Genomic DNA, 15,330 nt, shown 5'->3' on the forward strand with positions numbered 1-15,330 from the left:
GTCTGTATCGTATCAATGTCTTTGCTACATAGGTTATTTATTGTTTGAAGTGTTAACAAAACTTTTTCTTATATAGATACATACACCACGCAATATTACTCAAGAATTTCGTTACATCGATTCAGGGCCATTCACCATCCAATTTCATGTTAGTTTTTTGTCAAAACATCAGAAAATTAATTGAAAAACACAAAAAAATAAAATAAAAATTGTAGTAAGAATGAACATGGGAGCTTTGTCCTTGGCAACTGTGGACAATTGAACAGAAAACTTCCAAATTGGAATAATTTTATCTAAAGGTTTATCCTTGGATGTGTGGTGTGGTGTGACTATCAAATTTATAAACGAAGAGATTTTGTCCTAATCTAAGGGTACCCATAGTTTTTTGTGATGACTGAAATCCAAAATGGAGACAATTCTATTCCACAGTTCAACCATGTGAAGTTAAAGAGTAATGTTCTTCTTAGTAACATGAAAATCGATGAAGTTACAGAGGGAGATTTATACAGTTATCACATCTTGTAGTTTGAGTTTCAATGTTCATTTTTGTGAAAGTTATATAAAGGCTTCCCGGTAGAAAAATAAAACAAGGACCATAGGACAAATTTTAGAGAGTTTTCAAAGTTGTTCAAAAATTCAATGTAGCGCTTAATTAATCGAGTTGTGTGCTAAACTTTGTCAATTTTTCACAATAATGAAGTATATTACGAAGTGGACTTTAAGCCTAACTCAACCCCATAAAACCGGCTCATAGGGTTGAGGTTTGCACCCACTTATATACAATGAAAGGCTCTAATCTCTAATCGATGTGGGATCTCCAACAAAGTATAGCTATGAGTTTAAAGAGTGTTTTCATTAAGACTGATGTAACCTGAAGAGCTTTGTGTACTCGCTATAACTTCAAGAGGTTTGTATACTCATTTGTAATAATTTGTTAGTTAATGGAACCTCTTAAGTAGTTGGCTTAAGGAGAACTGGATGTAGCCAAGGATTTCGGGTGAACTAGTATAACAACTGCTTTGTTGTGCTCTTCTCTTTGTTGTTAGACACTGTGTTTGTGTTTTATGTATCCTTTGCTATTTGAGTTCAAACTCCATTCAATCCCTCTTTTGGAATCAATTGTTCTTACAACTTGTGTATCTAATTAAAATCCAGTTTGGATGGTTATTAAGAAATTTAGGTTTGATAATGTTAAAGATTATTTCAATAATACATTAAACTCTTTTTTCAAAAGGAAGGGATAATCCATGAATCCTCATTAGTTTATACACCCTAAAAAAATGAAGTTGTTGAAAAAAAAATAATATCTTTCATAACAAACTAGAGCACTCCTATTTCAAAATAATGTTCCAAAAAGAATTTAGGGAAAGTCATTCTCAATACCACTTATTTAATTAATAGGTTAGCCTCCATTGTTTTACAATTAAAAAGTCAAATGGAGATACTTCGCTCATTTTATATGCATATAAATCATTTTATGAACTTTTCCCCTAGAATATTTGGTTGTTTCTTTTGTCCATGCTCATAAACAACAAAGACAAAAACTTGATCCAACGACACTTAAATGTATTTTCTTAGGATACACTGTCACCAAAAAAAAGTATAAATGTTTTCATCCTCCTTCTAACTAATTTTTGTCTCGAGGCATGTCACTTTTAATGCACAAGTAAGCTATCTAGACCATCTTCATATTCAGAAGGAGGATTTAAGAGAAGATGATAAGCACGTGGATGGTTCTAAATTTCCAAATGTATTTTCTGAAAAAAAAAAGAATAATATCACTAAAACTAAAATGGTTGACTGGGAAAGAATAACTGCCAGTTGAGAAGAAAAGAGTGGTAAATCAAAATCTTCCTAAAGTTGATTATATAGATTCTATTATACCACATAGTAGAGAAAAGACTCATGTGAGCAAGGATACGAAAATGATCCATCCCATAAAATACACGCTCGTAGTTCTTCACAAATGAATAGATCTAAATAGGAATGACTGATGACTTTTTACGGCAAGTGCACCACGTTTGTTAGGAGTAATAATTGTCCCTAAGGACGGATATCGATCGCACAAGGAACAATGAATTATGGAGTACAATATTCGCTAAATATAACAAATAATAAAAAAAGTTTGAAGTGATTATGTTGGCACTGATCAATAAGAAAACAAACAAAGAATTAGTTGCTTCAATTGGAAAAATAGGGATTAGGTCGATCTCTCGCATATAAAATTCTTAAGAATGTTTCCTAAATATCGATATCTCGCATACTTATAAAAACAACTTAGAAATCACAATCAGACGTTAATGGCAATTAACATTTCAAGTCTATCTTTAGCACTCAAATATGCTAAGTATTGATGTTTAGGTTTAACCCTAAAAATACCTCTCGGTCAGATTTAAGATTTTCAATTTGTCACGAAAAGTTAAAAGTAAAACAACCATACCAATAATCAATCAAGAACTGAATATTAATATAAAAGATATCACCTCAATACATAAGAGTTTGAGTAGATTATTCCCAATCCCAAAGGGTAGAATTAGCCATGCATACTTCTAGCACCTTCCCTTCTCCCAATTGGTTACATTTCACTCTATGATGATTTCCTCTCAATCTGTCACCCTAGGGTTGAGCCTCTAGCCCTCTATTTATCCTAGTTTTATAGGGTTAGGTTGCTTCACGTGTCGTGCTAATGGACTAAATGATAAAACATAAAAAAAAGGCTCAATCTTTCTTTGCATCCTTTTCCATTCTGGGACCTTACGACTTTATCTTTTTAGCTCAAATTATTTTCCTTTATTTCAAATCTTCAATCTTCCCTATAAATCTACAATTAACACCAAATTTGGGAATAAAATGCTCATATTTAAATAAAGCTTTCAAAAATATAAAAATATATAAAATCATAAATTAGAAATTATTTTATATGTAAATTAGCAATAAATCCTCATAACTGCCTATATTTTAATATAAAATATTACTGAAATTAGAAACTTATCAATGACTCCCTCAAATTCGTCTGGATAAATTGTACTCATGTACTCACCCACATACAGACAAAACATAAATGTATTATGCATGTTTTTTTTTCTCTTTTACAAATTCAAAAACCCAATTGACCACTACATTTATGTTTAGATTTGATTGAAATTGACCTTTTATAAAATATTTTAACTTTATAATTAAGCAAAATATATTTGTATAACCTACGCTTGTATTAACAATTTGAAATTAAAACACTTTACAATACACAAATTAAAATATTGTTTTGTAAAAAAATTTATCAACACAACACTAACGTATATTATTTTATTACTTAATGTTCTTTGGATTACAGGTAGATTATATTATTAACTGTTTAAAAAAAAAATAAACTGTCCTTTATAAAACAATGATTATGTAAATTTTGAGTAACAATCTATTAGTTAGTTCTTATCTCAAATTCTTAAATTATAATATTAGTTGTAACGAAAAGAAACCATACACATAAATTAGGATATTAATAACACAATAGATAATTAAATATTTTAAGAAAATAGAATATTGTTAGAGAAGTTATTTCATTGATATAACGCATTGTCATTTGTTAGATGTTTTTTTTTAGCATATTTTAGATTATAAAACAAGACATTTCTTAACATCTCATATGTAGAAAAAGAAAGGAAGGTTAAGACAGAGAGAGATCCACTTAAAAATATAAAGTTTGAAAAGATGGCTGGTGGAAGTTTTGTTAGTTCAGAAAATGGAAGACAATATGAAAGTAAGATCACAATGTATGTGTTGGTGACATGTTTTGTAGCAGCCATGGGTGGTCTACTCTTTGGTTATGATCTTGGAATTACGGGAGGAGTCACTTCCATGGAAACATTCTTGACAAAATTCTTTCCTAGTGTTTACAGACAAATGAAAGATGAATCCAACCATGAGAAGATGAATCCAACCATGAGAGTCAATATTGCAAATTCAACAACCAGCTCCTTACTTTATTCACCTCTTCTTTATATCTTGCTGCATTAGTAGCTTCTTTCTTTGCTTCCACCACCACAAGAATGATGGGACGCAAGATCTCAATGTTTGCAGGTGGTTTGTTTTTCCTTCTTGGTGCATTGATCAATGGTTTTGCCATCAATATTAAAATGCTCATCATAGGTCGTTTGTTGCTTGGGTTTGGCATTGGATATTGTAATCAGGTGAGACTTTGTATCCTAGTCAATGCTTTCAACTTTGGTTATATGAATATGGAGAATTTTTCATGATTTAACTATTTTAACATTCCCTTTGTTTTATTATTTTATTACTATTTTCAATAGTCTGTACCTGTGTATTTATCTGAAATGGCTCCAACATCCATAAGAGGTGCACTTAACATTGGATTTCAAATGATGATCACAATTGGCATCTTGGTTGCAAATCTCATTAATTATGGCACTGCCAAACTAGAATCTGGTTGGAGAATTTCTTTAGGTGCTGGTGCAGTTCCTGCATTTATGTTATGTGTAGGATCTCTTTTCTTAGGTGACACCCCTAACTCCTTAATTGAAAGAGGTAAGACAGAAGAAGCTAAGAAAATGTCGCAGAAGATTCGTGGCATGGATAATGTTGATGAGGAGTTCCAAGCCCTTGTTGATGCGACTGAAGCAGCCAAAGATGTGGAACATCCATGGAAAAACATTACACAACCAAAATATAGACCTCAACTCACTTTTTGCTCTCTTATTCCATTTTTCCAACAATTCACGGGCATCAATGTCATCATGTTTTATGCACCTGTCCTATTTAAAACTTTGGGTTTTGGTAACGATACTTCCCTTATGTCTTCTGTCATCACTGGAGGTGTTAACGTGGTTGCCACTTTTGTTTCCATTTTCTCTGTGGACAAGTTTGGGAGAAGGATATTGTTCCTCGAAGGTGGCATTCAAATGCTTATTTGTCAGGTAAAAATCTTAACTTAATCGATAAACAATGTATGTTATTTTAATATTTAAAAGATAACACTTTTATGACTTGAGTCATTTTCTAGCATGAACAACTAATTTGAAGGACATAATAATTTTTTGTAGCTTGCTGTTGGAATCATGATTGCTTTGAAGTTTGGAGTGAGTGGTGAAGGCCATTTCAGCAGTGGAGAAGCTGCTACTCTCTTATTTTTTATATGTGCATACGTTGCAGCATATGCATGGTCATGGGGTCCACTAGGGTGGTTGGTTCCTAGTGAAATATGTTCTCTTGAGGTTCGATCTGCAGGTCAAGGCACTAATGTTGCAGTAAACATGTTATTTACCTTTATAATTGCTCAAGTTTTTCTACCCATGCTTTGTCACTTGAAGTTTGGTCTTTTCTTCTTCTTTGCTGGATTTGTGCTCATCATGACCATTTTCGTTGCCTTGTTTCTGCCCGAGACAAGAAATGTTCGAATTGAAGAGATGAATAAAGTTTGGAAGTCACATTGGTTTTGGAGTAAGTTCATTCTGAATGATGCAGTCACCGAAGCACATCCTCGTATGGCCAGAGCTTGAATTGTCCAAGAATTTTGTTTAATCATACCAACAAAATTTCTATCATTTCTTACATGTAAATTGTAATGAAGTAATTCTTACATTTTGTAATAGAATGTATACAAAGTTCAACAAAATTTTAACTTACTTGAATATTAAATTACTTGAATTTAGCTCAATTTTATATTTATATCTATTTATATTATTAAATTATTTAAATCAATATCACTCAAAGAGTAAACATAGAATATCGCATTATAATTTTATCAATACTAAACACTAAAAAAAACAAAATTAAAAATATGCTTGATGTATCATACTTTCCAATTTATAAATAGAGATTTAATGTAAATTTTGAATTGGGTTAGATATAAAAGGCGAGTTTAATTGAATGAAGTGAAGTTTAGAATTTTTAATTGAGAATGATGTTTAGTTTAAAAAAATAGTATTTTGGTCTAATTTTTAATTTCAAAATTTGATGAAGTTAGTGTAAAGGTGTATTTATATGAGGGAGATAATATTAAGTAGAACAATAATGAGGAAATCTAATAGTAATAATATTAATCATAATAATGAAAAGGCCTTCATATAAACAATATATACACACACTTCATACTTTAATATATTAATATTTTATTTTTTAATTTAATTTATTATTATATTATTATAAACAATGTAATAAAATGTATGTATTTTTTTATTCATCGTCTCAAAGGAACTTTTCTGTAATGAAATTGAAATGTAAAAACCTTGAAATCAGTGATGAGCTTATGAATGTTGGAAAGCAGAGGAGTGTGTTGGTGATGGCTCTCGCAACCCACAAACTCAAACTCTCTTCTTTTTCCTCTCTTTTCGCCAAACTCTCATTTTCAACAACATCCAATAACAACCCTCTTTATGATTCTTCTGTCGCCGACAACCTCGTCTCTGTTTTCACCCGACAACCCAGCGCTGCCGCCGCCATTGAACTCAACCGCTTTGCTCCCATCCTCACGCCTCCCCTTGTGGAGTCCGTCCTCACGCGCCTCCCCACTTGGAAACTCGCCCTCTCCTTCTTCCAATGGGCCTCCGAGCAGCACCACCATGGCTACCGCCACAATTGCTACACCTACAATACCATTGCCTCTATCTTCTCCCGCTCCCGCCAAACCGCCCCTCTCAGAACCCTCGTCAAACACCTGGCGGAGTCCGCTCCTTGTTCCTTCACCCCCGGCGCGCTGGGCTTCCTCATTCGCTGTTTGGGCCAGGTGGGCCTCGCGCGGGAGGCCCATCACGTGTTCGATGAAATGCGGGTGAAGGGTCTTTGCGTTCCCAATGATTACTGCTACAACTGCTTGTTGGAGGCTCTGTCCAAGTCCGGGGAGGTTGATTTGGTGGAGGCGAGGTTGGAGGAGATGAAGGGGTTTGGGTGGGAGTTTGATAAGTTCACGCTGACACCTGTGGTGCAAGCCTATTGCAAAGCTCGCAGATTTGATCAGGCTCTGAGGATTTATAATGAGATGAGGGAAAAAGGTTGGGTTGATGCGCGTGTTTGCGCTATGCTGGCATTGTCGTTTTCCAAGTGGGGGGATGTGGATAAAGCGTTTGAGTTGGTGGAGAGTATGGAGGGACATGGGATGAGGCTAAATGAGAAGACTTTCTGTGTTTTGATTCATGGGTTTGTCAAGGAGGGTCGGGTTGATAGGGCCCTTCAGTTGTTTGAGAAAATGTGTCGGGTTGGCTTCACTCCTCCTGTTTCGTTATTTGATGTTCTCATTGGAGGACTTTGTAAGAGTAATGATGCTCAGAGAGCTCTGAGCTTGCTTTCGGAGATGAAGAAGTTTGGGGTTGCGCCGGATGTTGGGATATTTACTAAGTTAATATCGGCTTTTCCAGACAGAAGTGTGATTGCCAAGTTGCTGGAAGAGGTTCCGGAAGAAAAAGAGGAGAAAACTCTGGTTTTGATTTACAATGCTGTTTTGACTTGTTATGTTAATGATGGATTGATGGATGAAGCCTGTCGCCTTCTTCAGATGATGGTTCAGAGCAAATCCAGTGATGTCCAGATGGATGATTTCTTCAAGGACAAGAAATTGGTTTTTCCAAATGCTGCTTCCTTTAGCATCGTGATTGATGGCTTACTCACAAATGGTCAATTGGACCTTGCTCTGAGTCTCTTCAATGACATTAAACAATTTGTTGGTAGGCCAAGCGTTTTGATGTACAACAATTTGATCAATGGTCTCTGCGATTCTAATAGATTGGAGGAAAGCCGTGAGCTCTTGAGAGAGATGAAAGTGTTAGAAATTGAACCAACTCATTTCACCTACAACTCAATATTTGGATGCCTGTGTAAAAGAAAGGATGTTTTAGGAGCAATCGATATGTTGAAAGTGATGCGTGCTTGTGGGCATGAACCGTGGATAAAAAATTCCACCCTTCTTGTGAAAGAACTGTGTGATCATGGCAGGGCTGTAGAAGCATGCGGTTTTCTTGACAGCATGGTTAAGCTAGGATTCCTTCCTGATATAGTTTCCTACTCTGCAGCAATGGGGGGTTTGATCAAGATTCAAGAAGTGGATCGAGCACTGAACTTGCTCAGGGATTTGAGCTCTCGAGGCCATTGTCCGGATGTGGTTGCTTTTAACATAATGATGAGAGGGCTCTGCAAGGTCAACCGAGTTGCAGAAGCTGAAAAATTGTTGGATGAGATTGTTGTGAAGGGTCTCTGTCCTTCAGTTGTGAGTTACAATCTGCTTATAGATAGTTGGTGCAAGAGTGGTTCTGTTGATAGGGCCATGGCTCTTCTGTCGAGAATGTCTGGAGAAGACAGGGAGCCCAATGTCTTCACTTACTCAACTTTGGTGGATGGATTTTGCAGAGAAGAAAGGCCTGATGATGCACTCTTGGTTTGGAATGAGATGGAAAGAAAAGGCTGTTCTCCTAATAGAGTTGCTTTTATGGCACTTATTTATGGTCTTTGCAAGTGCAATAGACCAACTGCAGCACTCCAATATTTACGTGAGATGGAACACAGAGAAATGAAGCCTGACTCATTCATTTATATTGCATTGCTAAGTGCTTTTCTATCTGATATGAACTTGGCCTCTGCATTTGAGATTTTTAAGGAGATGGTTTATTCAGGATTTTTCCCAAAATCCCATGATAAAAGTTACCCCATTGTAATGGATGCAATAGACAAATTTTCCAAGGATCACAGAACATCCTCAGGCATACAAGTTTTAATGGAAGAGGGTAAACTTCCTACACGCTGTCTTCAATGAAATGGTGTTTGACTGCTAAAGGAAGTAGATGTTACATGGGAGAGGTAAAAATTGATGCATTTGAGAAGAAACAAATGTACAGAAAAAACATGTGATGCTCCAGATAATTTTTGCCTACAAAAAGAACTTGAGCTCAGGAATTTTCAAAGGATCCTTAGAGAATACAAGAGGAAAGCAAATTAAGAGAAGAAGAGACATAACAGTTGATCAAAGGAGCGCTATGTTTCTGTTCTTTCCCTAGTCATTTCAAACCCTTGACTATGTATTGATATTTGGTTTTTCTGTTGTTACAAACACAACAATAGCTCAACATTTTTTTAAGATACACGCAGTGGCGATTTTTCTGTTACATTTTTTATTAATAATGTAAATGTGATTTTCCCCCTTTCATTTTCTTCCTCTAGTTGACGTTTATTATTATTTAATTTGAAAGTAAAAAAAAAATGTTTTTCTTATATCTAGCAATAGTGTGTGTTACTTTAATTTATTTAAGTTTTACTTTTTATTTTCACTCAAAATTTCCCTCTTCTCTTTCAACGTCCCCACTTCGTGTTCTCATATTACCATTTCTTTTGTTTCTTTCTACATTCTAATATTTTTATTTTAGTTATACAAATTTATTTAACGTATAAATTATTTTTTATTCTAACTATAAATTATTTTTTGTTCCAAAATAAAAGTATTTATATAACATAAAAAATTTAAATACTTAAGCTTAAAATAAGACTATATATATTATATTTTTATTTATGACATGAGTGAACCTGTAAATAAAAGATTGTGGGTACATTTTTCATTTTTCACAAGTCATCTAAACGCCAATAAGTCACATCTTTGACCATGGATATTCAACAGATGATGGTAAGATAAAAAAATTAGATTTTGAAATTTTGAGGCACTATTACATGTTTGAGTTTGAAAATAGATAGGCAAAAAAAAATTAAATTAACCAATATAGAGTATGAGTCATTTTCTTTTCATTGAAGTCATGACGTGAACTACCTTGTTCTACATGACAAACTATATTTTCCTATAGAATATTGTAACTCAGAAGAAAAAGATAGTTGATATATCTTTTATTAAAAAAATAACGTGAAGAGACGTAATGTTTCTGCATAATTCTAAATTAAACCAGTGAATTACTTTAATCTTCCATCACCACGTAGTGTAATTTTAAAAATCAATACAAGTTTTCCTTCATACTACTTTCATTTAGTTGATTTTAGATTTGATCCCATTTCCCATCAATCATTTCCATTGCCAAAAGCATGGTGACTTATTGCTTTGTGTAATCTATAATTCCACTGTTCAGAATCCCCTCATATTTGCCTTCTCCGAAATTGAGATGATGGTTGAGAAAAACAGCCACAATAATCATCAGAGTTATCCTGTAAAAGAACTGGGCAATTTAATGCCATTCATTCCATTAAAAAAGACAATCTAGACTCTAGAGAGCTGGTTCCAAAAGTTAATGTTACATTTAAAACGAAGGAGCTGGAAACAAGACTATCTCCCCCAACATGGCAATGCTATTAAAATAAGGGGATATTAGGCCCCAACTTGCACAACTTTTCTTCAATTTGAAGTGGAGAACATCTATTAAATCCCTCCTACAAGTTGCTCCCAGAAGCAGATACCTCGGTACTACAGACTGGGCAAACCTGCCGACAAAGAACCAAGGAATTTGATAAAACACAATGGGGTAATTTGTGAATTGTTGATACGCTACAATTAGGTTTTGCAAATGAAACTTAAAACTACTAGAGAACTAAAACAGTTATTGGGAAATAAGTAATAATATATATGACCTGAACAATGAGGTCCAACAATTATTATTCATGCTTCAACTCTACCACCTTAAGTGGTCTTAAACTGATTTGTTCTAAGTTTAATTTAGCTTGTGACCAATTCAAGTTTGGATAGTGACAAATGGCTTTAATCGATGAGTACATAAAACCTATAGAATGGATGATATCAATATCTGCTAATGCCAGTGAAATATTTAAAACTCCACACTGTTTTAAAAAATTCAAGAAAAAACATATCTAATACAGGCTATAAAACTTTAGAAGATAAAGAGCTGTGGAACATGGGAATAGGATCATAGAAGGCTGTTAGTTTACAGCTAAAAATTGCGAATAGAAAAATCAAGATTATAAAATGATCAGATATAAAATTGGGTCTATGAAAGCTATTAAAACATGCAAATGTGTGGTGTAATAAGGAGAATCTAGGTTGTCAGGGATTGGTAAAAAAACAAGACAAAAACAGAGATATAATGTGCAGAACAAAAGCAGAAAAAGACTAAAAACCACATAAGAGTATCTATGCACCCTATAACTCTATTAGGAGTAGAGCACAAAAGCATTATCCAACCAGAGGCAAAGAGGCGTGTGCCAAAAACCTAATGGAACCATAAATTAGAACTTGCTTGTTGAAATTTGGAACTAATAGCTACATGAAAATATGCACATTGACCTCATGTATGCAAATAGATGAAATCGATAAGGCAAAAGCATACCTTGTTTATTTTCAACCAATTGTTGATACACTCAGGATGGTACAGATGTTTGCAGGAAAGATGTGTTAAAGATTCACCATCCTCAAAGTCCACCCGGCAAATGACACACCTGGAACAGGGCCACAACAATCAGGCACCCTGATATATCATCAACAAAGTTAAGGTTACAAGTAACAGAATTTGCACATACGAATCATTGCTTCCATGCTGATCGCTCCCAATCTTGTAGTTGAGTGAAGGCAAACAGGCAATAGTGTCAGTTGAAAGACCTCTGCTCTCAGTTCCAACTACTTCACCCAATGCCAGTAACTCCTGAAATAATTGAAATTTACCATCAACCATGGAACACAAGGAAACAAAGAGGATGGACAGCATCACACAAACTTTGGTATGTAGATCAAAGTTACCTCGTATGAAAGTTCATCTGGATCAACGTCCTCCCAAGCATCCTGCAAAAACAGATGATCAACAAGAAGCATTTATAGAATTAACAACAATACACAGAATTAAGAACAATATCCGAGTTGTGTGATTAAATACTATATTCCAAAAAATAGTAACAAATCAATCCAGCCTAAATGATTCTGTGATTACAAAAACACATGATAATAAAAAAGATGAAGGTAAATTAGAATAAGATATTTTGTCATACAATGCATGATATTGAGCCAATATTGGTCTAACAGTACTACTACGCCTCAAAACTTTATTTTAATTTTTTTAATTTATTTTCCGATCATTTCTCCTTTTTCTCAGACATGCAAAATCTCAAAGATTTTGACCCATAAAAACATGGGATTTTTTGTTAACAAAGTTATCACCAATTTACCATTAAAAGCATGCTAAAGCTATTGGCATAGAGCTTTAGCAGGTTGTCAATATAGCAGCCACTATCTAAAAGTAACGGAGCATTTTAGACAGAGTCTTCGCCACCACAGCAACTTATTCATCATCATTCTTTTTCAGAAAATGAAGTTAAGGAGTGTAGGCAGGCATAATCATCAATAGAGTGCAGCAGTGGTGCCATCAAGCATGTTACAGCTTGAGGCCACCACAAACCTCATTTCATGGAGCACTTTTACCTCCTTCGTTTCCAATAATTCATTATTCACTTTGAAGAAAGCCTCTAATGACCTCATCCACCCTCATGAGCTCTCTAGCTCATTGATTGCCAGTGATATTGTAGATCATTTCCAATGTTTTCCAACATCCTCACTACTCAACTGCACACTCTGCCCAATCCAATACTCACTCTCTGTTCACACGCTCATGACGCTGATTGCAAGCCTCATTCCTTTTTTTCCACCTACGCTGCAACTCAATCCCTGACTATTCCTCCTTTTAGACTATAACTTATTAATTTTAATTATGCATATGATTAATTTTGGATAATTTTTACTTTTGAATATATGGGTGTTTAGTGTAAATCTATAATATAATAATCAGAATAGCAGCCATCCAGCTATATGCAATTCCACGACAGCACCTTTTGGGGGTAAACATTCCCTCCACATTGATATCTGGAATTGATATAACTATGGGTATAGATGAATTGCTAAAGATAAGATACCAGGAGAGGAGGCTGAGTGTTCTAATACTCGCCAACCTCTAAAAATGCATAAACTGCTCTAAAACAGTTCATGGATATCTTACTGAAGAATAAGGGGAAAATGTCCCTGAAATGATAAAATCTCCAAAATATCAAAAAAAATATCTACTCTAAAAGTGTGAAATAATAAAATAAAATAAAAATACCCCGGGCGGAAATTATGATCCCACATCCAGAGACAACGCTTTATTGAGTGTCCACAACAAATCATACACTCTTAATTTAGTAAGCTCTCTAGAATGTAGTGGTAGAAAGTAGATGAAAGAACCATGACCTAAATGGATTTATTGAAATCTTGGAGTTGATAATGCCAAATGACATCATTTGATATATATGTAGCCAATTCTATTGAGTGGGATAAGGCTTGCTCATTTTTGTTAACAAAATAAATGAAAGATATGAAATAGAAGAAGCATTAAGCTGTTTAAGTAAAATATTGTAAACCTATCCCGATACTGAATGTACAAACAGTTGAACAGAATAGCCGGTTGCCTACAGTGTAACAAAGAGAAGTAAATCCATTAAAAAATTCAGAGAGCGGTACAAGTATAGAGGTAGATCTTTGTTTAGGGTAGGTGTATCCTAGAAATGACACAGTAGTGGATAGACCAAAAATATCTCCAAAAATATCCCCAAAAAGAAAATGTCTACCGAAGGTTAAGATAATTTTCAAAAGGATAAAACTATGTCCATAACTAAAGCAAATATCCATCCACAGGTATTATCTCCCAAGGAACCATAAAAATACGCCCCAAATTATACAGTACTGAGGTTTCACACCTTTTAAGTAATTGGTATTGTCTCCATGGGTCTGTGTGAGAGTACATGTAACATTTACCTGAGAATTAGCACCATGTTCCTCTATGTCCTCCGCCTCCCCTGTATTTGAAAAAGAAACTAGTGATTATTTAATAAAGAATAAAATAAAAACCTACTAATTACAGTCAGCCAAGAAAACTTACGATCATTTATCCCAGCAAGAGCCAACAATCTAGCTGCCATCTCCCTCTCTTCAGCTTCCTGTAATGCTCTTGCATATGCTTCGTCGCTTGAAAAAACATCTGGGTCAAATTCAATGCTGGGATTATCATGTTCTCCAGCACTAGCATGAGCATGGACATCAAATGCATCTTCATCCTCGTACTCATCATTATCATCATCTTCATCATCATCATCATCCTCGTCATCATCCTCATCCACATCAGTACCATCATGCAGATCATCAAAATCATCTCCATCGTGCAAATAGCTTGCACCTTCCCAACTACCATAATCACTTCCTTCATTATTCATTCTCAGCATCATATATGCCCTTTCCTATATAGTAATCAAAAGCACAACATCAAAACGAAGAATGTGAAAATAAAAAACAAAAATCATACCTTGTACTTAGTAGTGTATTAGTATATAAGTATATTATTACATATAGGAAGGCAGGGAACCCAGTTAAAACAACTTACTAAATCACATTCTTTATACAACAACATCCATTCCATATCTCTATTAGTTGGTTTGATCAACATTAAAATTAGTTGGTTTCGTGAGTGTTAGCCCCAAAATTTCTGATGAGAAGTTTGGCTTTGATTATCTATCATTAGAGAGGAAAGACCTCCGGGGAGAATCATGAGTGTTAGACTTCAACAGCAAAGCTGATCAAATCAGACACGGCTTCACGACAAGAAGACATAGCTGTTTGTGAAAGATGGGTGAAGGAGTATAACAGGGACACGCAAGTGCTACTAAATAAAACGAAACATCAACCATAACACAATTCAAGCAAAACAAAATTTCAGTAATACTACTATAGGGTTTAAGTAGCTTCAAGCATTCTGATACAGAAAATCAATTTGATTACTCAGTACTCTCAAATCACTGTTAAAATTGGATTACTAAGCTTTCAGTTCACTCAATTTTGGTTTCTAACCACAGGAATGAAACTAAAAGAGCAATATGATAGAATGAGAAGAAGAGCGAAACCTGCTCCTGGAGGGTTCGAGCGAGAGCGAGGTCAGCATCGACCTGGCTGAGATTAGTGAAAGGGGTTCGCGACGGTTGGCGAGGATTGGGTGCAGATCCAGTTGGTTCTCCTTCGCCTACATCGGCTTCTCGATCTTCTTCCTCTTCCGCCTCCACTTGCTCTGCCATGTGCTCTTCGCCATTCAAATTGGAATGCTCCTCCTCTAGGTTATGATTGTTCGATTTCACTCCTCCAGAACCTACTTTCGCGGTGGCGGTGTTATTGTTAGCAGCGGCGGCGGTGTTATTGTTAGCGGTGGCGGCGGCGGTGGTGTCGTTCTCCATAAGAATGCGATAAAATAAGAAGAAGAAGAAGAAGAAGAAAACGGTGAACGAGAGAGGAATTGAGGATCAAGGAGACGGAGATAGATTAGACGATCGAATCAATCCAAGGAATATATGTAAATATCAATTAATTCTTATTAACTTATT

The 15,330-nt window shown here is 35.0% G+C and overlaps 3 protein-coding genes across 3 annotated transcripts; 2 read left to right on the forward strand and 1 right to left on the reverse strand.

Annotated features, from left to right (window-relative positions):
- The first annotated feature begins 3,705 nt into the window (after positions 1-3,705).
- On the forward strand, positions 3,706-5,510 carry LOC137827945 (sugar transport protein 10-like). The gene is made up of 4 exons (XM_068634327.1): positions 3,706-3,897; positions 3,936-4,184; positions 4,305-4,928; positions 5,055-5,510. Exons 1-4 carry the CDS (start codon positions 3,706-3,708, stop codon positions 5,508-5,510), a joined length of 1,521 nt encoding a protein of 506 aa, XP_068490428.1.
- A 676-nt stretch (positions 5,511-6,186) lies between these two features.
- LOC137828571 (putative pentatricopeptide repeat-containing protein At5g08310, mitochondrial) lies at positions 6,187-9,142 on the forward strand. Its single transcript, XM_068635198.1, has one exon. It carries the CDS (start codon positions 6,218-6,220, stop codon positions 8,750-8,752), a length of 2,535 nt encoding a protein of 844 aa, XP_068491299.1. The 5' UTR covers positions 6,187-6,217; the 3' UTR covers positions 8,753-9,142.
- A 993-nt stretch (positions 9,143-10,135) lies between these two features.
- Positions 10,136-15,314, reverse strand: LOC137827722 (E3 ubiquitin ligase BIG BROTHER-related). The gene is made up of 7 exons (XM_068634010.1): positions 14,860-15,314; positions 13,845-14,199; positions 13,721-13,761; positions 11,681-11,722; positions 11,464-11,585; positions 11,274-11,382; positions 10,136-10,413 (listed from the first exon to the last, which is right to left on the reverse strand). Exons 1-7 carry the CDS (start codon positions 15,181-15,183, stop codon positions 10,363-10,365), a joined length of 1,044 nt encoding a protein of 347 aa, XP_068490111.1. The 5' UTR covers positions 15,184-15,314; the 3' UTR covers positions 10,136-10,362.
- Positions 15,315-15,330: the final 16 nt, after the last annotated feature.

This window comes from Phaseolus vulgaris, chromosome 7 (assembly GCF_000499845.2).
Source record: "Phaseolus vulgaris cultivar G19833 chromosome 7, P. vulgaris v2.0, whole genome shotgun sequence".
In the NCBI taxonomy this organism is placed as follows: domain Eukaryota; kingdom Viridiplantae; phylum Streptophyta; class Magnoliopsida; order Fabales; family Fabaceae; genus Phaseolus; species Phaseolus vulgaris.

Bases quoted from the DNA above. Each gene is read 5' to 3' on its own strand.
- LOC137827722 (XM_068634010.1), bottom strand. From the start codon at position 15,183: ATGGAGAACGACACCACCGCCGCCGCCACCGCTAACAATAACACCGCC. The intron at 11,383-11,463 runs GTATGTGCAAAT...GCCCTGTTCCAG, and splicing joins CAGCATGGAAGCAATGATTC to GTGTGTCATTTGCCGGGTGG. The intron at 10,414-11,273 runs GTATGCTTTTGC...CTTTGTCGGCAG, and splicing joins ATTGGTTGAAAATAAACAAG to GTTTGCCCAGTCTGTAGTAC.
- LOC137828571 (XM_068635198.1), top strand. From the start codon at position 6,218: ATGAAATTGAAATGTAAAAACCTTGAAATCAGTGATGAGCTTATGAAT.
- LOC137827945 (XM_068634327.1), top strand. From the start codon at position 3,706: ATGGCTGGTGGAAGTTTTGTTAGTTCAGAAAATGGAAGACAATATGAA. The intron at 3,898-3,935 runs ATGAAAGATGAA...GATGAATCCAAC, and splicing joins TTCCTAGTGTTTACAGACAA to CATGAGAGTCAATATTGCAA. The intron at 4,185-4,304 runs GTGAGACTTTGT...TATTTTCAATAG, and splicing joins GCATTGGATATTGTAATCAG to TCTGTACCTGTGTATTTATC.